The 25,751-nt window shown below is 40.2% G+C and overlaps 2 protein-coding genes and 1 long non-coding RNA gene across 4 annotated transcripts in view; all 3 read right to left on the reverse strand.

The window, feature by feature from the left end:
- Positions 1–25,751, reverse strand: part of LOC112432436 (protein NLRC3) — a 3,307,575-nt gene that overhangs the window by 1,139,550 nt on the left and 2,142,274 nt on the right. The gene's annotated exons all lie outside the window — the stretch shown is intronic.
- LOC143415768 (uncharacterized) lies at positions 1,343–3,107 on the reverse strand. The gene is made up of 3 exons (XR_013096207.1): positions 2,501–3,107; positions 2,017–2,074; positions 1,343–1,460 (listed from the first exon to the last, which is right to left on the reverse strand). It is a non-coding gene; the product is annotated as an uncharacterized LOC143415768 (long non-coding RNA).
- LOC112435635 (uncharacterized) lies at positions 11,118–15,698 on the reverse strand. Of its 2 annotated transcripts, XM_076881193.1 has the most exons (6): positions 15,603–15,698; positions 15,080–15,268; positions 14,908–14,995; positions 12,896–13,061; positions 11,969–12,048; positions 11,118–11,815 (listed from the first exon to the last, which is right to left on the reverse strand). In XM_076881193.1, the coding sequence occupies exons 1-6, from the start codon at positions 15,683–15,685 to the stop codon at positions 11,513–11,515; spliced, it is 909 nt and encodes a 302-aa protein (XP_076737308.1). In that variant the 5' UTR covers positions 15,686–15,698; the 3' UTR covers positions 11,118–11,512. The 2 variants fall into 2 exon arrangements, 1 of the variants encoding a protein (XP_076737308.1); XR_013096203.1 differs by lacking the exons at positions 14,908–14,995; positions 15,080–15,268; positions 15,603–15,698 and adding an exon at positions 13,529–13,759 and having other exon boundaries at positions 11,120–11,815.

Consider the following 25,751-nt stretch of genomic DNA (forward strand, 5'->3'; position numbering starts at 1 on the left):
ATCAGATACTTTAAGGTTAGGTTAGGTGAAGTTGCATTCTCATGGTGAGGCAAAGTGCTTTATGTGTGCGTGTCATGAACGGCTATAAAAGGCCTATAATTAAAGAACAAAGCGGGGTTTGAGTTCGAGTTGCGGCAGACTGTCACTACTTGTAAATGGAACGCAGCCTTCCTGTGGCGGACAGCTAATAACAGGAATCGGACGCGGTCCACCCAAGTCCACAGCAACCACCATAGCAACCGCCTAGCATGACCTTAAAAACACATTCTGTCTTCATAACTATCAAAAACATGAAATGATTTGCAAAGTGTGAAAGTGTTACAGCTGCAGAGAGCTATGGCGGTATCTTTGGAAGCTGTTTACATAGCTAATAATATACGATGTAACCATGGAGACAGTCAGTCACGTGAGCTAGCGGTGCATGTTTACTACAGTGAATAAGGTGATTGCGTGCACAGCGTCCACACGCTGCAGAGGGTAAAGACATTACTTCAATATTGTTTTATATTGATGTATATTTGCCTTCTGTTGACCATCACCTCAGGTTCATCATCACAGTTTCAGCAGACAGATGCACACTGTCTAAATATCAACACATTCAAAAACTCATGTCTCAGAAATAAGCACAGCTGTTCATGTTTGTCATTAGAGTTTTATTTGTAAGAAAATTATGAACTTCATATTGTGCATCAAATAAAAGAACATTTCACAACTCTAAGTCAACAGAAACAGGAAACAGAAATGTCTCTAATGTAGACATGTACAGTGTAGTGTAAGCATTAAAAGATCATAAAGGAAACACTAACATTCATGTGAAACTAATTGTAATAAAAAAATGAACAGGTGGTTTATAGATGTAAAAGAAAGAATCTGAAAACAACACTTTTTTGGTCTAAGTGATCAAAGTAGAAAACAGAACTGATGTTCAAGAACAAACCGTAGCTGCACTAATATTACACATCTCCATCGTTGTACTGAACAGACATGTTGCGTTTGTGGGTGACTGTAGCTCAGGTGGCAGAGCAGGTCAGCCACTAATCAGAAGGTCGGTGGTTCGATCCCAGGCTGCCTCCTGGCTGCATGCCAAATATCCTTGGGCAAGATACTAACCCCATGTTTGCCTACTGGTGGTGGTCAGAGGGCCCGGTGGCGCCAGTGTCCGGCAGCCTCGCCTCTGTCAGTGCGCCCCAGGGCAGCTGTGGCTACAATCTAGCTTGCCATCGCCAGTGTGTGAATGTGTGTGTGAATGGGTGAATGACTGAATGTAGTGTGAAGCGCTTTGGGGTCCTTAGGGACTAGAAAAGCGCTATACAAATGCAGGCCATTTACCATTTTAAAACCACATGCAGTGTGTGACCGTGACTGTTCACTGAGACCATGAACACCACTTCGCTGAAGCCTTCGCCTTCTTCTTCTTCTTCTAAATTGGAAGCAGAAGGAGCACGAGCTGCTTTGATCTACTGAAAGGAAAAAGCAGAACATCTGAGCTGAAACCAGTCAGCTGAAATCATTAAGACAGGAACAAATTCAATGCAGTGTCTCACGTATCTTAGCCTGTTACAACTGTTGATTCAAGCTAAATACGGTTAACACACAGTGTCAGGGAGCTCCAGTGTGGGAACTAGTGGCTTTAGGTTTGTAGTCATTTAACTTTCATCCATTCATTCATTTAATTCAGGAGGAAGAAATGCCAGGTTGATGCAGGCTGGTTACATGCATTTGGTCCCATGCTGTCTTTAACTAAATGACTTGGTTCACTTTATGGCTGGGCTGTATGTGGGGTTATATCATGTTATTTGGGCAGGAGTACCTGTCCCCTGTTAGACTTAGAAAGTTTCTCCATAAGTAGAGTTTCTAACTCTTCTAGCACATCTGTGGCTGACAGCTTTTTGGTGGCTCTTTTCTCTTTGTGCTGAACATCAACACTGTTATTTCTTAGACTGTAAGCTTTACTTTAGCACAACCACTTGTAGAAGCTGCCACTCCAAATGTCTTTTGATAACAAGAAAAAAATACCTTTTCAGTCCACGGCCTGAAGTTCTTCTCTGACATCTTCTGCCATCAGCTTTGTCTGCTGGTTTGAAGACAATAAACCACAAAAAAGATGATTTAGTCACTTTGTCTGCGTCATGCAGCTCGAATGTGTCGTGTAACGATGTTGAATAGCCGTCGTTATCCCTCTGCTGTGTCAGTAGGATTGTACTGTACAGCATCTCATTGATATGTGAGGAATGCTAATGTAACACGATAACAGACTTACATCATTAAAACATAAAGGACAGGAGATATTTAGATATTTTTATATTTATATTACATTTTATAGCTGACGGATATTACTAAATAGATAGAATTTACTAAATAGCTGGATGAACATGAAAAATATGTCTATAATAACAAATGACCATGAGAGCCAGTAGAATTAATTCAACTGGACACTCAAACGACGTCCTTAAATGCTCTTTAAGTGGCAGAACAAACGAACAAACACTTAATCGCTTACTTGAGATGAAATCTGCTCAGCTACTTTGAAAACAGCTTCTAACTGGTTCCTCCTTTAACAGGAGGTTTTTCAGACTACATGTAGCTGTCCTCTATGTCAGCTCACACATTTACATTTATGTCACACTTATTTCTGCTTTCCCATTTTATAATTATTACTTACATTTTGATTAGATACCTTCAGTTTGTAAATGATCAGATTACATAATTGGAATACAATGTATCCAATTCAGGGTTGCGGGAGGATGAAGCCTATCCCAGCTGATACAGGACAAAGACAGGCTGCCAGTTTATTGCAGGGCTAACACAATATGTGTAACAGAAAATCCACTTAAATGTTTGATATTTCTTATAATAAGCATAATTATGACTATTATTTAAAGGTTTCTTTATAAATACATTTTGATTTTTTATAACCTCTAAAATATAAACCTGAGCTGTTAAATTCTGACCTCTGACCTCACTGCAGCTCCTTCTTGGAAGTACGTCTGCTTCTTGTCTTCCCCCAGTGTTGACCGCCTGCCCTTGATATCACGTACTGTACCTGAGGAACAGAAAAGGACAAACACTTGCCTTCATTTAAGAAGTACATTCATACAGAGGTAATCTATGGAATCACACTAGTTCACCCTTTGGGAGAAGTCAGTTCCTGTGAAACATTTCTGTATATGAACATCATGTGGAGAATGAATGAAATGAGTTCTTCAGGTGACTCAGCAGTCCCACACTGACAATTGAAATCTAGTTAAACTATTAAGCATATTTGCTCTTCTGAAATCTGTGTTAAACAACAACAAACATAAATTAGTAACAAAAATACAGCTGAGTAGAGGCTTTACAAACCACCAGCAGCCATAATGCTAAATTTTAATCTTCAAATGTTTCTGAGCCGTCTTCAACCTGCTTTTAACACATTAAAGTCCCACAGTCAGTGCAGCACTGGTGTCAAGCCAGCCTCCAATTCGAGACTTGCAGTCAAGCCAGCCTCCAGTTTGTTTTACGTTCCCTGTGTATTCAAAGTATTACGGGAATGGATGTGGAAACCGGATTTCAAAATAAAAGCCAACTTCGAGTGAATTAACAGATATGTTTTTTTTGTTTTTTTTCTCTTTTCTACTTTCTTTTCTTTCTATTTTTACTGCACTTTACATACGTCAACATGTCAAACTGTTTTCAATCTATCTAAAAAGAAACCAATTCAAAGCACGGGCATGGAGGACTTCCTGGAAAGTTAGCTGGGAATTTTTTGGCTTCAATTTCACACATATTTGAAGTGCTTTGAGGAAGTTGTGCATTTACTGTCTTTTAAGTAACTCACTCTTGGGATCCGCTTGAATGTATGCTAGTTTCTTTCCTAATTAAATCATGTGAATGTCACCTTGTGGCTTGGTATTCTCAGCAAAACCATGCAGGTAGGTGTTGTGGAAAGGACAGAGAGGAGCAGCATTATAAACAGTAGGTGCTGTAAAAGGTGGTGTTTGGCAGGTGAGTCAGCGGCTCCTAATATAGAGTCAAGTAGTAGTTGTGGGTGTTAAGTGTTGGAGGTGTGACTGGACTTTTTTTTTTTTTTTTTTTGCCTGTCCCGTTTGGCTCTTTTGCCATCAGAATTATTGTCTAAAGGCAAAGAAAGATGCCCAACGGATTTACTTTACCAAATTGACCATCCCAGCCTTGCCGTAATGGTCCATTTGATTCACCTTTTATTGTTTATTTTATTTTCACTTGCTGAATACGGGATAGACTTGACTGGGGGAAAGAAGGGGAGAAAGAAAGAGGGAAAGAGAAACAGCTGAGAAGAGGGACGGGGGAGAAGGGCAAAAAAACAAAAACCAACAGAATGGGCAGAAAAAGAAAAAAAATGCATCTAATTAACAATTAACAGATATGTTAAGAACATAATAACATATAATTTAGGCTTTTTTATTTTATTTTACAAACTCTAATGAACGATCTATATGACACAGCCTTGTACCCTAATTGTGCCCTGTCACTATCAAGGCCATCTTAGTTTGGATTTCAAAGTAAAAGCCCTGTGAATCTTCATTTTTGAACTACTCTTTCAATGACTTCATAATGCTCTGAAAAGCAAAAGTCGTATTTCCAAATACTATTTGAACTTTGTATCAACACTTTCCAACTGCAGTCTTTTTCACAGTGATACCATATCAATATCAAGTCAGTCTGATTTTGCTTTTCATAGTAATGGCCCTTTGAAATTGCCGATATTTGACTTAATCTTCTAACGATTCAAAATGCTCTAAAATGAAAAATTCTTGTTTCCACAGGGTAATTCCACTTTAGATCAACAGTATACAACCCCACAGTGATACCATATCAATATCAAGTAATTCTGATTTTGCTTTCAAAAATAAAAGCCCTTTCAAATTGTCCATAATTGACCTAACTTTTAGTGATTTCAAAATGCTCTAAAATGGAAAGTTCCTGTTTCCACAGGGTAATTCCACCTTAGAATTATTCTGAAATGTTTTTTTATTCTTTCTGTTACTCACATTTATGTTTTGATGTGCAATGGTGTTAGTTTGAATGACATCTCCAAGGCCCTTTAATTTATAATTGTCTTTTTGGTTTTTTCTTTTTACTTTGTTTGTCAAGTATTCACCACATTTAAAACCCACAAAAAAAAGACAATAGTTAACTTTAAAATTAGTACAGAGGTGGACAATAAACTCAGCTGTGGTGTCTTTCGTCTTATGCAGTCAGAGAGATTATTGAATGTTTGGGTGGTTGTATTTTCCTCTGTGGTGGGTTACGATGTGCGCCCACCACCCAAGGCTCCGTGGGGCTTGGTGGTGGTGCTAATGTAGGCCCCCGTCCGGATGGGCCTTTGTGGCTTCCAGGGGTGCCTACTTGGGTCAGCGGGGGACCTGGCCCCACGAGAGAGTACTTTGCCTTCACTTCCCTCCCCTCCTCATCCCCACTCCATCACACCGCCACACATGAAGGGCTTTGGCGTACAGTTGTTTCACTGAGGTGGGTGTGAGACATTCCTGCTGTGTCCCCTTCCGACCACCTGTACCTCAATTTTATTCCACAATCTATACATCAACATCACTTGTGCTGGGCATGCTGAATGGCGTCCAAGGGATGGTCTGTGTATTCAACCTCTCCTAAGTTGCCGGTGCCCACGTCTCAATTTTAAATACATGTAGATGGTAATGTTTCTTGGCAGGGGCCGTGCTGACACCAATATTTATTATCTACTGTTACTTATACTTATCTAGGTTGTGGATGTGATACTTGCTGTTGTGTATTGTGTTATATTTTTGCTTGTTTTCTTTTCTGTTTTTTTCTTCCAGTAGGTAATCCAATGGAATTTACTGTCTTGTGTCACCGTCCCACATCCCCTCTGTTTTTCCCCATCTTTTGAACGTCTCTTGTCTAAGTCTTAATATTTCCTATCAACCACTTATGTGTATTCCTTTGATAATAACTGCAAATTTAAATTTTACAATAAAATGATTGAATAAATAGAGATATTTTAAAATTTTAATCAAGTGGAGCAATATTGCAAAGCCATAATGGTCCACTTGAAAAAAACAAAATCTGTTGGAGAGCCTATACCGCCCACTACTGGACATGCGAGCTTTGAGTGTCTGACTCTGTCGACATTCCAAAAACTAGAGGTGAAAACATGTCATTTTGAACATAAAAGTCTTGTGCAGAAAAAATGCCGAAGAAGGAGAAGGGGTGAGTTCGTTTTTTAAGTATAAACTTTAAATATTAACTTTTAAAATTTGCTAACAAAGTAGTTCATCTCCAATTACATGTAATTGAGTAATCAAGTCTTGTAGCTAGGGATGGGTACCGGTGTCATAAACGGTGGTAACCAGACCGAAAAGCAGCGCACATTTCAGTGCTTTATTTCGGTGCTTTTTTTTCCTGAGCTGTGATACACTTCTAGCCAATCATTTTATGTTTCTGAGGATAGTAGGCGGGTCCAGGTACGTACGTTCTTTTAGAGCAGAGCTACAGATTAAAAATGCCCAAGGCGAAGCTGTCAAAGTCTGGCTGTACTTCACAGCAAAATATGCAAACTCAGCAGCCTGCAACAAGTGCTTTAAGCTGATACTGTGATACTGTCAAAGGAGGTAACACCTCGAATCTGATGAAACACCTGGCGACGCATAGCGTTTTTTTAAAAGCCGAGAAATGCACCGTATTTGATAGCTTGCTGCGAGACCTCACACCGAGCGCATCTACTGCGGGTGTGGTGCCTGTTATCGGACCCGGATTTAGCAACATCCCCAAAAACCCGAAGAGTAGAGTCCTGGCCCCTAGCCCTGCCAGTGTAGCAGAAATGATGAGGATGATGACGCAGCAGCAGCCGTTCTTCTCTGCGTGAGTAGCTTAATGTTGTTCGTGTGTAATTTACTTTGAGTAGGCTAACCACGTTATTACATTAATGCACGTAAGGTGAACTAGCAAACATCATCATAGCTACATGCGGCTGTCTTCTTGTTTGATGGCAGATACTCCCTTCACCCTGGCCAAAAAGGCTAAAATGACCAAAGAAAAAGTGGAAAACAGCTAAACATGAGAGGTTTTTGGACAAAGTTTGTGTTTTTTCCATTGTTTAAGCACTGCTTCCAGCCAAGAGTGATACCATATATGCCCCATAGCTGTAGAAAAGGCTAACATTGTTATCTTTTTACAAAAAACCAGCTGAACATGAGTGGTTTTTGGACCAATTTTATGTTCTCCATTCTTTAAGCACCGGTTTGAGCACCGTTTGAGCACCGGCACCGTTTCAAAAGTACCGATTTGGCACCGGTATCGGATAAAACCTAAACGATACCCATCCCTACTTGTAGCCTAGCCTAAGATATTAGCTAGTTTATTTCTGATTGTAAAAATGTCTTTTTTCTTATGTGTAACACTTAAAATTACATTTATTTCACCATATTATTACTAGAGATGGCACGATACCACTTTTTTATGTCCGATACCGATACCGATATCATAAATTTGGATATCTGCCGATACCGATATGAATCCGATATAGTGTTTTTTAATCAACAAAGCAGTTTTTTAAATATCTTGCTGCATTTTGTATAAGTTCATACTCAAGTTTAAAACAACAACTACACTAAAGCTATTCTGTTATACCTGTATGCAAAAAAAATATTTCATAGTTCAGCAATACTGATCAATCTAATAAACTTAAACCTACACCATCCTCCCTATTCTGGTATTTTAAAGAGTACTTAGCATATATATTAAGCAACCTAACTAATAGGGTTCCAACTCCCAGCAACAACAAAAATAAATAAATAAAAAATAGGGAACCACCCCTCACGCTCCACCTCATGATGCTTAATCGACGTAATCAACCTTAATTTGATGCAGTGTGGAAAAAAAATGCACAGAAATCAATTATTTTTCAAGAAATATTAAATAGATTCAACATCTTTCTTCAACAAAATTGCAGACTGCACAGATGGTACCTTCACAAAGGAAAAAGTACTATAGCTTACTAGGGTATATATATATATATATATATTAGACTTAATAGTTACTATATACAGTAATGGACTTCTATTCATTTTGCATCAAATTAAAACTTTGGCTGTCAGATAATTATTTATTAAAAGCTAGACATTTTAAATGAGAATAAGAAAGAAAAGTATGTCTTTGTGCCCCCTTTTCCCTGTTAATGCCCTATCGGCCCCCCTGGCTAAACTTTGCTAGATCCGCCCCTGCACAGTTACCAGCCGTCAGCTACGTAGAAAAAGATCCTCAAGTAGAAAGTAATATTACACTTACTACTTCAGCCGCTGGTTTCCTCTTTCTGGTGCAAAGTGGGCCAAAAGCAAACAAGAGAGACGTACTCCCGACAGAAAAGCCGATCAGCTGATCGTTAAGCAGTTTCATGATTGAAGTAGCAGCAAGAAGAGGCAGTCGTTTGTTAAGCTTAACGCAGGAATGCTTTACAAACATTCAGAGATGGACTTACACACTTGCTTTACTTCTCTCGGGGATAACTTTGTCGGAGATGAAATGCCGGGTTGCTAGCGAAGCTCCAAATGCTATCCAGACCACCGACAGGTCCCGCATGCCACAGCCGCTCTATCACGTGATGCCTACTGCTCCGACGTGCTAACGTTCTGAGGTGAGTTACGGCGTGTTGCAAGTTTTGTGAGGTGCTTTCGTGATATTTAATGGATCGGATTACATTTTTTATTTTTCTCCGATATCCGATCCAGTAATTTAGGTCAGTATCAGACCGATACCGATACGTAATATCGGATCGGTCCATCTCTAATTATTACTGGGGTTTTTTTCGATAACAGGCTTCGCTATGAGCAAAAACAAAAAAAGATTTGCGCACAGGACTCAGGCAAAGTTGTAGCATACGGCAGAAATTAATTAACACGTGTTCTATAACAGGCACATCTGTTGCTAACAGGCAATGGCTTTTTAACATCAAGTGCTGCACATTTTCTTCAGGGGCATTGCATTTCACAAAAACATGTTCAAATAGTACTTGAATAGAAACAAAGTTGATAGTTTTGTAATTAGTGGCACCGATTTAAAATTGTTCTCAATTCATTGAGAATATTATACATATTCTTTATAAAATGTTATGATTTCAATGATATAAATGACAATGTAATGATTTCTTTTTTACACTTAGAGTCTACCGCTTCTGCTTATTTGGGGTATGTATTTTTTTCTTCTTTTCTTTCATATACATTTTCCACGAAAAATAAAACTGAAAATGCTATATCTTCTGTTTTAGAACAAAAATAAAACGATTACAATCAATGAAATTATTGAAACTGTGGAACAGCTGAAAAAACATGGCATCCAACTGGAGGACCATGCACTTCATAAAGAAGGCCCCTGGGGTCAAGTTTGCCTGACACTTGGTATTCAGAATAATCAAAATAACCGCTACAGAATTTGTGATGCATTTCGTCAGGTTAGTTCTTTTCACTTATTTTTAAAAAAAATATATTGTATTAAATTATTTAGTTAAAATCAAATTTATTAAAAATGTATGCCTGTTCTCTACAGAACTTGTCTATACCAGTCAAAGGGGATTCAGATAATGGACAAAAGCCACCAGAGCAGGTTCCATAAATAAAATTCTATGTGTTTGATATCAAATATGTTGGTATACCAAATTTTAGTCAATGTGTTACTGTTGAAATTATACCTAAAATTAATATTGTTACGGGTAATGTCATTTTCAACAGGAAGAACTATCAGCTGCCGCTTCTCTGTCACCGGACATCTCCTCGCAGGAAGATGGACAGCTGTCTCCTGCGCAGGTCAGTCTGTCTGTACTATCATAATTTCTCCTTAACACTTCCATGTAATTACACTAAAGTTACACCTCTCAACTCATGTAATAGCAACCAGAAGAACTATCAGCTGCCGCTTCTCTGTCACCGGACATCTCCTTGCAGGAGGATGGACAGCTGTCTCCTGAGCAGGTCAGTCATTAAAAATGCTTTCACATAAGTTATGATTGGCGCTAGGATCATTGTTTAAATGACCACTTTATGTTACATAAAAAATATTTTTAAAAACACAATATACAATTAAATAAAGAATTTTATCAAATGTTGTAACATAGAATGAAATTTATATTTCATGACACTTCTCAACATGAATTTTTGCTATATATTCTGACATTAGAAACACTGGTTGTTAATATACTTAAAATACACAAGTATTTCAGGTATATTTACTGATATTACGGTAGTTATGTAACATGGACAAAATGTTTTCTCACAAAATAAATTTTTCCTCTTTTTTAGCCTAACAGCAACTCATCTGATGATGGATTCATAAGAATCAGGGTCCCACTTGCAACAAATTTTTTTTTCCTGAAAAGGAAAGAATGGACTAATATAAAAAATAAGAGATCCCAAAGAGGATACAAGGGACTACAGTGGACAAATCTGATTTCAGACGGAATACGGACAGTGTTTCCATATTGTTCCTTTGCCTTCAAAAGGCACAGAGTCAAGGCTTTGGACTCAGTAAGAAAGGGCCCTTTCTTCTGGTGTCTGGGTTACTGCAGTTTTGAGGATTGTCCAGTCACTGTCACTGTCACTGTAGATAATGAAGACGATCTAAAGGCAAAAGTCAATTTTCAAGGTCTCGAGTGTGTGCACAACCACTATGAACTAAGAAGAAGACCTGTAAGAGCTCATAAGAGAGATAAAATTGGCCATGAATTGGAAAAGCAATTACCTACACTCAGAAAAATAAAGGTGCCAACTGGAATTAAAAGTGGTTCTTTAGACTGATGCCATAGAAGAACCTTTTTTGGTGCCACAAAGAACCTTTCAAACAAAGGTTCTTTGAAGAACCATTTCTTTCAGTGGTTCACTGAAGAACCTTTAAAGGTGCCCCAAAGAACCATCAAGAAATGGTTCTTTGGGGCACCTTTAAAGGTTCTTCAATGAACCACTGAAAGAAATGGTTCTTCAAAGAACCATTTTTAAAAAGATCCTTCAAATGGTTCTTTAAAAGAACCATTTTAAAGAACCTTTTTTGGGTGGTTCTTTAAAGAACCATTTTAAATCTTTCAAAATAAAATGTATCATAAATTGAATTTGAGTAGGGTAAAATAAATACAAGCACATAGACATATATTAATGGTTTATTGGCACTTTGTATTACAGAAAAAGACATTTTAATGCTAAGCACAACACCACTACTAATAATAGCATATAAGTCATTTAAACAGTAATAATTAAATATCTTTACTATAAATACATATAAATATTATACTATAGATAAAACAACAATTTTTACATTAGAAATAGCAATACTTTCATAACAGACAATTAAACAACACATTTTCATCAGCATGTTTGCATTTTCAGTAAAACTATTTCAAGAACAATCTTTTTATTTAAATTATCAATGAACTGCAGCCTTAAGTTATGTAAGTTAAGTTTAATGTGAGACTCATGGTCCTTTGTTAGTCCACACTGGGACAATTTCAGTCTCTCACCTGCACTATGCTGGCAATCTAGGAGATCTTTAATGCATTTGCCATTCTTTGCACAGCTACTGGTACAGGTGTAGTCAGAGTTCCCAAGTTGAGAACAAATGCCTCCAAAAAGCAAAATGTCTTTTTTAGTTCACTTGGATAGGCAACATTGTAGACATGGTACAGGGAGAAGACAATACCCATCGCCAATGAAATGTCCATTTCCCCACTGTCCAGAATCATTTTTTGTCCATCCATCTGGACATTGACCTCAGTTGAATCACTCAAGGGCTTGCCGTCACTGCTGCTGAGTACGATTGTAGGTATCGGGCTGTGTGGATCCTGAAACAGAAATTAAATTCTTGAAATGAGGAGTATAGTTTAAATAAGTATAAACAACAGCTGTCCCAATGAAAGTATAAAACTCCTGTAAAATACTGGATTTGTTCAAGACCCCCCCCCCCTCTCACCATACCAAAAAATATATAAATTTACCTTATTTATGACGAAGAGATGAGAGGCATTTTCTTTGAAAATAGATGGCAGGAGAAGAACAGCTGTGTTTACCATCTGACCTGAAAAATAAAGAGAAATATGTAAGTATTTTCTGGCCAATTTTGTTAATACAAAGGTGTAAAGGCCATATGAGTCCCTTTATCAGGAGTTGAATGTCTTGCAGAACATAAGCATTAGTGCAGTAAATGTATACCTAATTAACTTTTCAGTGTAATTCAGTGTAAATGTTAAGCATTTATACAAAACCCCCAAAATGTTGTTCAGTTCTGTAAGTTGCTAGCTTTAAATAATTTGAGTCCTAAAGAACTTGCAGAGCAAGTCTAGCTGCCACTGAACATTTTTTGGGATAAACATTGTGTGAATTACTGAAAATCTTCATAGAGATACATATAGCATCGAGGGTATATCAGTTAAATCTTAAAGTACATCATTGCAGAGACGAGACAGGAGAAATGTCAGTCTGTGGATATTGTAAAGCAGCGGTCCCCAACCTTTTTTGCGCCACGGACCGGTTTATGCCTGACAATATTTTCATGGACTGGCCTTTAAGGTGTCGCGGATAAATACAACAAAATAAAACTAGTACCGGTACCGAAAAAAAGAAAATTTATTCATAACACACGTGAAAAGACCCAGGAAAACCGAGTAAACGATAAAAACGATAACAAAATAACGCTGAAAACCGATAAAAACCCTGAAAAACTATACATTTCACACCTGAGCCTCAACTCTCGCGGCCCGGTACCAAACGACTCACGGACCGGTACCAGTCCGAGGCCCGGGGGTTGGGGACCTCTGTTGTAAGGGACACTGTGTTTACTAATGTGCTGTATGTGAAACCTTAAAAAGTGGTATCTGAGATAGGAGTTAAAAATGTTTTTGCTCATTATTGCCAAGTGCCCTCACCTTTTCTTTCAGTGTCTGTCTGGCTCTCATCAACAGATTTTAAGCAGAGGCTTTTAAGGTTGCTGTTTGGGGCTATTGACACAAGCTTCGCTGCCAACTTACTGAATCCTCGGATTACTTTTTTGTCCACATCAGTTTTAAGTAACATGGAAGCCTCTTCAAGAAGCTAAAATAAAGGATAAACATATACATATTAGCTTTGTACCATAATATATACCATTATATAGCAAACCAGAACAATCATTATTTCACACATCAATTATCATTAGAGAAGAAATTATAATTTTGCATTTGTTTACTTTAATTCTCAAGTACACATTGCTGTGCAAAAGGGATGTTTAGACTATTCTTCCCAAAAAACTATCATTGGCATCAGATTAGTCCAAAATTATCCTGTAGCATGAAAATAAAACCAAAGAGAAAGACATAGTCAATGTGGCAATTTCTGTTAGTGTTCTGTTAGTGTACTTTTATTACTCATGAAATCTGCTGAGTCAGTCACTTTGCCTGTCCTGTAGGTACATGATTATTAGAAGTCTGTATAAATGTGCAGCACATCAGTACATATTCGTGTTTTTGCTGTGCACTATTGTTATTGTTGTTTTTTGCTGCAGTTTTTGATTAAACACTCACCACAACAGGGATAGTGAGACATGGGAATTCTCGTAGAACCTCTTCAGTAGTATGCTGAAGAATGTAGTGTGTTCTGTACTTCTGTATTTTCCTGAGGTGCGTTTGAATGACATCCACATTTGGCCTAGTTTTTTGGCACTCTTGCTTAATCACTGATACATGTTGGTCGGTGCTCCTTTCATCCTCCCCATCGTCAAGAGGATTGATATCCTGGTTATTAAAAAGTTTAGCAAATATTGAGAGAAAAAACAAACAAACAATACTTTTAACTTTTATGTACAATTTAAAATGGCAAACAAACATTGAGCATATTTAACTTGCCTTGGTTTTTTTCAAGAGGATACAGGGCTGGATATCTGATGATCTTTTTCTTCCTGAATTTGGAACTGAGTATTTCTGTCTCATTTTTTCAATTTCCTCTACGTCTACTAGTGGTCTTCTTTCCTTTTTAAACTTGTTCCTGAGAGACTCATGCAGAGCATCCTACAAATGATAAAAATGTAACTAATTATTCATAAATAGGTGCAACTAGGTCCTCCCTTTATGCAAGACATTTACCAGAAAACTTTGAGTGACATAAAGCTGGTAGGTTTGCTGTAATCATGTCATAACCTAATTAGTTCCTATTTACAGATCTCTTCTTTAACTCTTAGGAGTTGATCGAACACATGATATAAAGGTTTGGAGCACTTTAGATTGGCTAAATACACTATAAAAGGTAGATAAAGTATTAATGGCAATATGTCCTACAAGCATACTCGTCATGATCTTTCAGTCTATATGTTAATACCTCTACCTTTTAATAATAATGTATACTTTATTGATCCCCACAGGGAAATTTCTCTCTTTGCATTTAACCCATTCACTCAGTGAAGCAGTGGGCAGCCACTAATCAGGCACCTGGGGAGCAGTGTGTAGGGACGGTACCTTGCTCAAGGGTACCTCAGGGTAGCCGTTCAGTTGATTCAAACCCCCGACCTTCCGATCATGGGATAACCACACTACCTACTGAGCTATCCCTGCCCTATTTTCAAATTTAATTTTTTAAATACAAAAACTACACTATCCTGATACAAAGGCAAACAGAGCTAATATAATGCTGAATTTCACACCATTCACTTGAGAATTCACAGAGAAATGAAACAATTAATTTAAAAGAGCAATTGATATTTTATTTATTGTTTGACCATACTGCACGACATCTGCCTCAAAAATCACAATACTAATACTTGTATTGTAGTGGCCACAAGGGAACAGATAACCTCTGAATATGTAGCAATGAAAATGTTAGCATGTTACACTCATTAGCCAATAATTGGGCAATTCAAAGACAATTTGTTGGACAATTGTATCAATGTTTGCTTTTCAGGAATACTTACATATCCAGAGCCATAACTCTCCTTCAAAAAAGGAAAACTCAGAAGGACAGTCCTCAGAAGGTCTACATACTGCACATGAGAGGGATACCTGCAAATTTTGAATGATGAACTTAAATTCTGATGTACATACTGTATTTTAAATGAATCAAATCTTAATTATATATAGACTTACATTGTCTCATTACTCAAGTGGTCAAACAGTGCTTGAATAAGCATGTTTTTGAGTCTGTTCTTGGTGGGTGACTTTAGTGCTGCATCTTTATTGGTCAACGCAGTGAGCACAGCTGGAGGAAACTGCACTTTGCAGTTAAACATAGGTTGGAGTGCTGACACAGTATGCTTTTCTTTGTGTTGCCTTCCACTGCAAGAAGAAGTAAGAAGTATTTTTAGAGTTTGTTACAAGACATGAATATGCGTGTCCTTGTGTCCTGCATCAGGAATATCCGCATATTTAAAACGTACAATAACAGCTGCTGAACTACAGAAACAGAATCATAACAGAGAGTAAGAGTGGCTGTGACATTTCAATTTGAAAGTAAATGGGTGTGTGATGCACATCAACGCTGGAGAAACAGAACAGGGCTTGCGTCAACCCCTTGCCCCCCACCCTCCAACACCATAAACCTAGGGGAGGGGAAACACTGGATTGTATGAATGTACAATTCAGTGAATCAACCAGTCAACTTAAGACTCACTCTTTCAGCTTCTCTACAGCAGACAAAAATTTCACTTGGTCTTTCACTTTTGGAAAAAGACGCTCACTCATTCTTTCAGTCATCTGCAGAAGTGTCGATCCATTGATTTCATTGTCTGTGGCACAGAAAAACAATAAGACACGATCAAAACAGAAATGAGCATGTCGAAGATAAAGAATAAAAATATTATAAAACATTACTAAAAAAACAGCTATGAGTTCATTAGTGACTATAGATGATGACAGACCTGTGGAATAGCCAAAAAGTGGTTAAAATCATTTTAACAGTGGTTGACAACTCCTAACTAAAAAGTCATGGTTTAGGATGTATCTTACCTAACTTTGGTATGGACTGCCTTAAAAGGTCGGTGGATCAGTGTAATGAAGTCTTGACCATCACATCTGTATGCGTCCAAAGCATGAAAGTCTACCTCATCCCCAGGCTTGAATATCAACAGATCATCAGTCTCTCTGATGTGGTATGATTGAAGGTGTCTTATAAACTCCAGTGTTGTGAAAAGTCTTCCAACAAGAAACCAGTTGGCCCTGATATACACAATCGGGACTATTTTCACAAACAGTGGAATTTGCTCTGCATGCACAAGTTCCAAAATGAAGAAATCTCCAACTGCATATTTTACAGAGTTTAAAATGATGCATTTACTTGTCCAGAGTTTCTCATCCACAGTAACGGCTGTCTCCAAGTTTTGCAAACAAATCTGCAAGTTCACTGGAAGTTCTTGAAGTGATAAGTTATTAACTGCTGCTTGTGTATGATCGCTCCTGATGATCCGTTCAGGCTGCCACTCCCAGCATTGACGAAGCTGATTCCTCTTTGCCAAAGTCTGACAAATGTTAATATAGTTATTGGTGATTCTTGCTACTGTCTTGAAATATTGATGTCTGGCTTCAAACCTCATGCACCAATGAGAGCGGAGTGACCCATAATCAAGGATGAGCTGAGGATAATGTAGCAGAAAATGCAGCTTGGGTGTAAACACACCAGGAAACAGATTGATGAAATCTGTCAAAAAGTAAGTGATCAGTTCATGTAGATTACTAATCCAGTCAGTGCTGATGGTTGGAGCAAGAATAATCTCTTCTATTTCTCGAACCAAAAGATAAAGCTGCCAAAACTTGTTACCCTTTTCAATCCTGGAGCCTATGAGGAAAGGCAGAGTCCTAAATAATGTCCATTTCTCAACAGCAGTTCCAGAGATATTTCCATCCAGTGCTACCTTCTCAGATATTAGAGCAGGTTTGGAGGTGCAGTCATTCTGTCCAAAACTAAAAGTCCTTATGCTGTCATTCACCTCTTGGATAGTAACGGTTTTGTCCTCGTGCAAGGCTTTTACAACAGACTTCAAAACAAGAGGAATGACCCCCTCAAGAAAATCATGCATTAAATCAGGTGGGAATGCATTTGTGGTATCAAAATATGACAGCTTGTTGAAGGCACATGGGCCAGTTACACCATACACTGACCTACAGTGGGGGTCATCTTCAACACATTGCAGATGGTATGCATGAACAGTCTTTGTTCTAAGAACACAATCTCCCTCACTAATGATCCTAGACAGGTCCTTGTAATGACACATACAAAACCTGCATATTCTACCATTACTGAATGAGCAGCTAAAACCTGCAAGTGTGTGAGAGGTTAAGTTGTCTGCAGATATTGTGGCCAGACCACCTTTGATGCAGTACTGTCTGTCTTCAAATTTTAATCGTAATCCACGTTCTTGCAAAACCTGTAGGTCACAAATTAATGGTTCTAATATTTTCTCAAATCCATATGTTTTCACCAATCTATGTTTGACAAGTATCAACAGATGAATATGTCTTAAAACAGATCTGTCTTTTGGTGGAATATTTCCCAAAGTAAAATAAAATGCAGACACTTTATGTAGACGTTTCTTTGATCCTAATGGATTAGAAACTTCAAATTCATCACTGTACAACTGAATTCTCAAATGTGGGTTGTCTGTGTTAAAAAAATCACTTTCTTTGTAAATTTTCCCATCACTAAAATCTGTTAAGGTTTCAGGAGCACGGGATTCTGGCCTAAAAATTTGTCTTAAAATGTTAGGATCATTACATATTAATTCTAAGACTTTTAGAAGTGGAATATACTGAAAAGTGTCCTGTTTCCCAGTAAAAGGATCTATTCCCAGGATACATTCAACAGGTTCAATCAAGTTTAATTTCTCAACACAGTATCTGTCTAGTTGATATGCGTTGCTGACTGCACTGAAGCAATGTTCTACCAAACTATTGTCATCAATATAATGAAAACTTGATATATCAAAATTAAGAGTCTGCAAACATTTAGAAAATATCTCCCTATAGTTTTCAATAAAATACTTGAAAAGTGACTCTACTTCACTAAGAACAAATGTTTGAACTTTTCTATTTACAATACTTTTCTCTTGAAGATTCAAGGAAAACAATGCCAGTTGTTTTCTCACAGTCTCTGTAAAGTTCTCTACAAGTTCACTCAGAGTTCGTTCAGATGATCTGGGAAATTCAACAGTTTCCTGGATGACAGGGTCACAGTCTGGGGCAGACTCTAATCCTTGTTTCTGATATTTATGTTTCTTCCTTATGTGATTTTTCAAAGATTTCACAGACAAAAACTTTCTGGGACAGTCTTCTAGTCCGCAGACAATGAAGAATCCACATTCACTTTCATGGTATATCTGTTGATGTTTCAGCAGTTTTTCATATGTTGGTTTTCTTGTGGAGCACTGTGGACACTGATATGGCACATCCATAGAAATGCTCACCTACAAAGACCTGTTGATAATCTGCCAATTCATTTTCCCCAAGCCAAAGAGATACTTCTCCAGCAGTCCACTGCTGAGCCATGATCTGTTAAAACAAAACAAAATTCCATTACATTGTTTTATTCTGTGACATCAAAAACTTATTTATTTATTTTTTGTTCATTCATTTTCCAAGCCGCTTTATCATCATAAGGATCGGAGGGGTGCTGGAGCCTATCCCAGCTGTTTTTTTTAGGCGGGGTAGACCCTGGACAGGTTGCCAGTCCATGGCAGGGTCGTCATTCAGATATGTATGTTTGGATTGTGGGTGGAAACCCACACAGAAACAGGGAGAACATGCAAACTCCACACAAAAAGGCACCCGGTTGACCCTGGGAATTGAACAGAGTCTTTCTAGCTGTGAGGCAGCAGCGCTAACCACTATACCACCGTTTAGTCTAACTTTTAAGCCTTCTTCAGATAAATATTGATAATTTTATGCTTTGGATTATCTGGTCTTGTTAGTATAATGACCTCTTTTTTGCCTAATATATGATGTTGGATAAATGAAATGTACATAATTTTTTTTTAACTATAATAAAAACGGACATTATCTTGGTAACATCAAATGACTGGAGCATAATTTGTCAACTACTCTGAAAATAAGTTCTACAGTAACAGTCAAAGACACAACTTCTCATGTGTCACATTTCTATTTATTCAAAACACTTAAGCATTGCTGTATTTTATACAGCTACTCCACAATTCAAAGTACAGGCTACTGAATTTCTGAGTTTCTAGACCAGACACAGAGCTCACACAACAGGCTTCAGGCGCCATTTTGGTGACTTTAACCATATTATTGATTTTAATATCTGTCTAGCTGACATTAGTTTATGTACGCAGCACGCAATATAGCCACATATTTTACAGGCCAAATTATTTGGGAGCACCTTCACTTAATTGTAACAGTGGTTTTGTTAGGAAAACAGTTCTTTATACCAGATACTAAACTGCGTTAACGTCAAAGGCTAACGTATCTAACCATTACTGTTAGCACAACATTAACAGCAAGCTACAATGACGAGTAACAAAAACAAAACAATAAAAAGGTTTTATGAAAATGTTTTACCTTTTCCAACAGTCCAGGAATCCAGAATCCTTTAAAGACCAGCAGGTACTGAAGACTGTTATCCACTGGCAACGTCCGAGAGAAAGTTTTCTTTCCGTTAGAAAGTTCAAGGCTCGCGCGATCTGTGTGCGCATGCGCATCCCTACAGTTGCCCCCCCCCCCTCCCTTTGGTTGTACTACGTGTTCTAACGTCTCTCTCACTCTCCATGTCTCTCTCTCTCCCTGTCATTTATTTGGCTTGGCACATATAATAATAAATTGCGCAGTGATAAACAAGTACTCAGATCACATGTGCAATTATTATTTACTTATATTATTTTATAATTTGACTTTACATACTGCTGGGTAGCTTGTAAAGCTCACAGTAACTAGTATTATCATTATGATATATGTTGCATATATATATATATATAAAAAAAAAAAAAAAACACCCAGCACGCCCCTGCGGGCGGTTTATCCTTCAAGCTCGGGTCCTCTACCAGAGGCCTGGGAGCTTGAGGGTCCTGCGCAGTATCTTAGCTGTTCCCAGGACTGCGCTCTTCTGGACAGAGATCTCCGATGTTGTTCCCGGGATCTGCTGGAGCCACTCGCCTAGCTTGGGAGTCACCGCACCTAGTGCTCCGATTACCACGGGGACCACCGTTACCTTCACCCTCCACATCCTCTCGAGCTCTTCTCTGAGCCCTTGGTATTTCTCCAGCTTCTCGTGTTCCTTCTTCCTGATATTGCTGTCATTCGGAACCGCTACATCGATCACTACGGCCGTCTTCTTCTGTTTGTCTACCACCACTATGTCCGGTTGGTTAGCCACCACCATTTTGTCCGTCTGTATCTGGAAGTCCCACAGGATCTTAGCTCGGTCATTCTCCACCACCCTTGGGGGCATCTCCCATTTTGACCTCGGGACTTCCAGGTTATACTCGGCACAGATGTTCCTGTACACTATGCCGGCCACTTGGTTATGGCGTTCCATGTATGCCTTGCCTGCTAGCATCTTGCACCCTGCTGTTATGTGCTGGATTGTCTCTGGGGCATCTTTACACAGCCTGCACCTGGGGTCTTGCCTGGTGTGATAGACCCCAGCCTCTATGGATCTTGTGCTCAGAGCTTGTTCTTGTGCTGCCATGATTAGTGCCTCTGTGCTGTCTTTCAGTCCAGCTTTGTCCAGCCACTGGTAGGATTTCTGGATATCAGCCACCTCCTCTATCTGCCGGTGGTACATACCGTGCAGGGGCCTGTCCTTCCATGATGGTTCCTCGTCTCCCTCCTCTTTCTTGGGTTTCTGCTGCCTGAGGTATTCACTGAGCACTCGGTCAGTTGGGGCCATCTTCCTAATGTATTCTTGGATGTTCGTTGTCTCATCCTGGACTGTGGTGCTGACACTCACCAGTCCCCGGCCCCCTTCCTTCCGCTTAGCGTACAGCCTCAGGGTGCTGGATTTGGGGTGAAACCCTCCATGCATGGTAAGGAGCTTTCTTGTCTTTATGTCAGTGGCTTCTATCTCCTCCTTTGGCCAGCCTATTACCCCAGCAGGGTACCTGATCACGGGCAGGGCGTACGTGTTGATGGCCCGGATCTTGTTCTTACCATTCAGCTGACTCCTCAGGACTTGCCTGACCCTCTGCAGGTACTTGGTGGTTGCAGCTTTTCTAGCGGCCTCTTCATGGTTCCCATTCGCCTGTGGGATCCCCAAGTACTTGTAACTGTCCTCTATGTCTGCAATGTTGCCTTCTGGTAGTTCAATCCCCTCAGTTCTGACTACCTTCCCTCTCTTTGTTACCATCCGACTACACTTCTCCAGTCCGAACGACATTCCAATGTCATTGCTGTATAGCCTGGTAGTGTGGATCAGTGAATCGATGTCTCGTTCACTCTTGGCATACAGCTTGATGTCATCCATGTACAGGAGGTGGCTGACAACTGCTCCGTTCTGTAGTCGGTATCCGTAGCCAGTCTTGTTAATGATCTCACTGAGGGGGTTCAGGCCTATGCAGAACAGCAGTGGGGACAGAGCATCTCCTTGGTAGATCCCGCACTTGATGGTGACTTGTGCTATGGGCTTGGAGTTGGCCTCTAGTGTTGTACGCCACATCCCCATTGAGTTCCTGATGAAGGCTCTTAGGGTCCCATTGATCTTGTACAATTCTAGGCATTCCAGTATCCAGCTGTGGGGCATTGAGTCATAGGCCTTCTTGTAATCAATCCAGGCAGTGCACAGGTTGGTCAGTCTGGTCTTGCAGTCTCGGCTGATTGTTCTGTCTACCAGTAGCTGGTGTTTTGCGCCTCTGGTATTCTTGCCAATTCCTTTCTGTGTCCCGCTCATGTATTGACCCATGTGCCTGTTCATCTTAGCCGATATGATGCCTGACAGGAGCTTCCATGTAGTACTGAGGCAGGTTATTGGTCGGTAGTTGGAGGGGACCGGTCCCTTCTTGGGGTCCTTGGGGATCAGGACCGTCCGGCCTTCAGTTAGCCATTCCGGGTGTCTCTCGTTAGCTAGCAGCTGGTTCATTTGTGCTGCCAGACGCTCGTGGAGTGCAGTCAGCTTCTTCAGCCAGTAGGCGTGAACCATGTCGGGCCCTGGTGCTGTCCAACTCTTCATACTGGAGACCCTTTCTTGGATATCTGCCACTGTGATGGTTACTGGACCCTGTTCAGGGAGGTCGCTGTGGTCAGCCCTCAGATCCTCTAGCCACTGAGCATTGCCGTTATGGGTTGCGTCCTTCTCCCATATGCTCTTCCAGTATTGCTCCGTCTCCAGCCTTGGTGGTGCTGTTCTCTTATTGTTCCCTTGCCACTGAGAGTACACCTTTGCTGGTTCTGTGGAGAACAGCTGGTTTATTCTCCTGCCTTCTAGCTCTCTCGTGTACCTCCTCAAGCGGCTGGCGAGTCTTTGCTTGGCAGTTTCCAAGGCCTCAGGTATGGACAGCTTGCTGTATTTCTTAGGCACCTTATTTGTCGCGCCTTTCTGCAACTCCGTTAGTTGGCTAACCTCCCTCCGTGCTACTTTGATCTTGCCCTCTAGCCTCCTTCTCCATGGAGGGTACTGCCCCTTGTCGCTGTTCAACTTGTAGCCAAGCATCTCACTGATCACTGTTGCCGTATTGTAGATCAGCTTGTTAGTGTCGGTAATCGTGGTTGTAGGTATTGCCCGTAGTGCTGCATTAACATCATCTAGCAGACCTTCTGAGGGAACTTCATGTAATCTTGGTAACCGGCTACGGGGGATCCAGGTTTCAAGCTTGGCCATGATCCTATTTTTCAGGTCAGTTCCTCTCGCACTCAACGATCCTTCTCCTATCGCACTTGGGGCTATGTACCCAATCTCGGGTGGGGGTGATGATATCTCCCCCCTGACCTGGCGTCCTGACTCCTCCTTGCCGTAGCATTTGTGTTGTACCTCGTCAATCTCTAGCTGTGAGAGCAGTCCCTTCTTTCGAATGTTGGAACACTGAGCTACTAGTTGTTTCGCCGTCATTGTGGATGTTGGGTATCGAAGAATCCATAGGTCCCCCATCCTATTCATGTAGCCCCTTCCGCCGGGGTTACTTGCATAGTAGCATTCCAACAACGCCCTGTTTTCGTCTCTTGCCCACCGATGCCTTCTTGTTCCAGTAGCCCACTTTTCGTCAGGGTGCCCTGGTTCCTCAACACCTGACGCGGACCTTGTTGATCCGGGCGACGTCCGAGCCGGCATGCCTTCATATTTATCTGTCTCGCTCATGTCTGCGGTAGGCTTGCTTAGCATAGGGGGTCTAGCCTTAGGACCCTTACTGGATACAGACGCCCCAGGCAGGAATCGAACTTGTGATCCTCTGTTCCAAAGGCGTGTAGTCTAACCACTACGCTATCCAGCTGCTATATATATATATATATATATATATATATATATATATATATATATATATAGATATATATATAGAGAGAGAGAGAGAGAGAGAGAGATCTGATATAGATCAGTATCTGAATCTGTCTAATATCCCCCGAATGGATTGTTTAGATTGTTAATTTATAAATTCACCATATTCATAAACGGCTTAATAATAAATTCTATATTCTGTTACCACATTATTTGTGATCAGTGGGTTTGCAGGGTGGGTGCTGGGGGTCTTCAGGCTTTGGCCCCCACCCCTGCCACCAGAATATTTTTGAGCAAGTGTTTCTAACTTTAATTTGAATATTCAGTATCCCACCATCTGCCCCCCCCCCCCCCCCCCCCCCTCCGCACACAAACAAAACACACAGTATAATTCACACCCTCATTAAAGTGAATATTATTTATGCCATTTTACACCAACAAACTCAGATAGCTAAGGATGAAGAACCTTTTGTTCTTTAAAGAACCATTTGTAATAGCTGAAGAACCATCTTCAAAATAAAAAGGTTCTTTGACGTATGATGGTTCTTTAAAGAACCATAGAGACATCAGAAGAACCATTTAAGAACCCTAATTTTTCTGAGTGTAGAGCCATGTATCTGGAAACAATGAGCAAAATGGATGATGATGTTGTGCAATCGGGCTGTAGAGATGAAGTTCCAACTCCTCAAGTGTTGAGAAACATAGCCTTGGAAATCCGAAAGAAAAGTCGTCTTCATCATAATGAAATTATGAGTCTCCAGTTAATGGTGGCAAACAAGAAGAACAACCCAGAGGATGTATTGCAGAAAGTGATGTTACATCCAAAAGGTGTTTTTTTATGGTCTTCCAGGAGCATTGAGATTTTCCAGAGCCGCTGTCGGGAGGACATACTTTATTTGGATGCTACAGGAAGTATCATGAAAAAAAGAAAGGGTTCGCCTCCTTTCTATGTTTACGAACTTGTAGTAAGAAATCCACGGAAAACATCCTCTCCCCTACCAGTGGCTACATATTTAACATGTGACCATACCACTGCCTCAGTTACATGTTTTTTGGAAGCATTTCTGACTGATGTTGCAAGGGCCTTTGGGCGCAAAGCCATGCGTTCACCTTTAATGCTTATGTGTGATGGATCTATGGTCCTAATGCAAGCTATCTGTTTAGCTTTTGCAAAAAAAATCTCTCTGACAGCCTTTTTTCTTTTCTTTCTCTGAGGGGAACAAACATTGCTGCTCTAACGCTGGGCTTACACTGTGCGATTTTTGGCCCATTTTGAGCCGATTTTTGACTCGTGCGACCGATTTGGTGATCAGCCCGATTTTGGCCTTCATCGTGCATCGTGTAGTATACGTGGGGTAACGAGAAGCGATTAACACCTCACGACCAGCTCCCGATCATCAATCGCTCGTGAGGGTGTCACCACAGCCGCTCACACTGCTCATGCGCAAACACGTAAACATCGGTGAAAAAGACGGCGCAGCACGGCTGTGCAGCGTGTGATCTGGACACAAGTGATGGAGGCACTTGTAGAACTTTGGAAAGCTCATCCGAGCCTTTTCGATGTGGCATCACAAAATTATCACGACCACAACAACCGTGAAAATAGTTGGATTTACACTGCTGCTCAATCACAGCTGCCTGATCATGTTTTTCATTAGCAATTTAGCAAAGTTGATGGTGGTGGTGTGTCTGTGTGAGTGAAAGACAGAGAGAGCGAGCGACAGATTTTCTGTTATAACCTTCATGTTATGTTGGCACAGTGTGAGCACTCAGGTCGCATCAGAGCATCGGGCCATATAGTGTGACACCTGCATCGTGACCTGCAAACTTCTAATCCCTGCGAGTCAATCGTGCAGTTTGAGCAAGCGCTGAATAACGTGACTGAAAAAAATCACAGTGTCTGCCCAGCTTTAGGTGTACTGTCGTCTGAGACTTGCACCGCAGTGTCGGCGTTTGTTTCCCTGTTGGCCATGCTTCTTGTTGTGGTCATCTGTTGTCTTCCGGTATTTTCTCCGCAAGCGACCTTTCCTCGACCAATGAGATAATCTGAATTGTCATACTCGAATTGTCATAAGTGTGCAGTCAGCTCATTGGTCACAAAGCAGGAGAGGGGCTGGGAATTATGTTTTCAAACAAAGCGTTAATTCCATTAACATTTATAGACTACTTTTGATTCTCACTGTATTACGGGACAAAGTGCGTCCCTTATTAGCTCAATACGGGACGTGTACTTTTGTTTCTAAATACGGGAGGATTCCGTTTTTTAAGGGACGGTTGGCAACCCTATCTGTTCGTGTCCCCAAGTTGGTATTGTGAAACAGCCTGTGAGTTTCCTGTTTTACTTTGTAGGTTTGTGTCTCGTTATGCCCATTAGTTCCAGCTGCGTCCCCTCCT

Source organism: Maylandia zebra, unplaced genomic scaffold (genome assembly GCF_041146795.1).
Source record: "Maylandia zebra isolate NMK-2024a unplaced genomic scaffold, Mzebra_GT3a scaffold03, whole genome shotgun sequence".
NCBI classification, from domain to species: domain Eukaryota; kingdom Metazoa; phylum Chordata; class Actinopteri; order Cichliformes; family Cichlidae; genus Maylandia; species Maylandia zebra.

Coding starts and splice junctions, on each gene's coding strand:
- LOC112435635 (XM_076881193.1), bottom strand. CDS start 15,685: ATGACTGAAAGAATGAGTGAGCGTCTTTTTCCAAAAGTGAAAGACCAA. Junction 14,996..15,079: donor CACTTGAGTAATGAGACAAT/GTAAGTCTATAT, acceptor CAAAATTTGCAG/GTATCCCTCTCATGTGCAGT. Junction 12,049..12,895: donor GACAGACACTGAAAGAAAAG/GTGAGGGCACTT, acceptor TTTATTTTTCAG/GTCAGATGGTAAACACAGCT.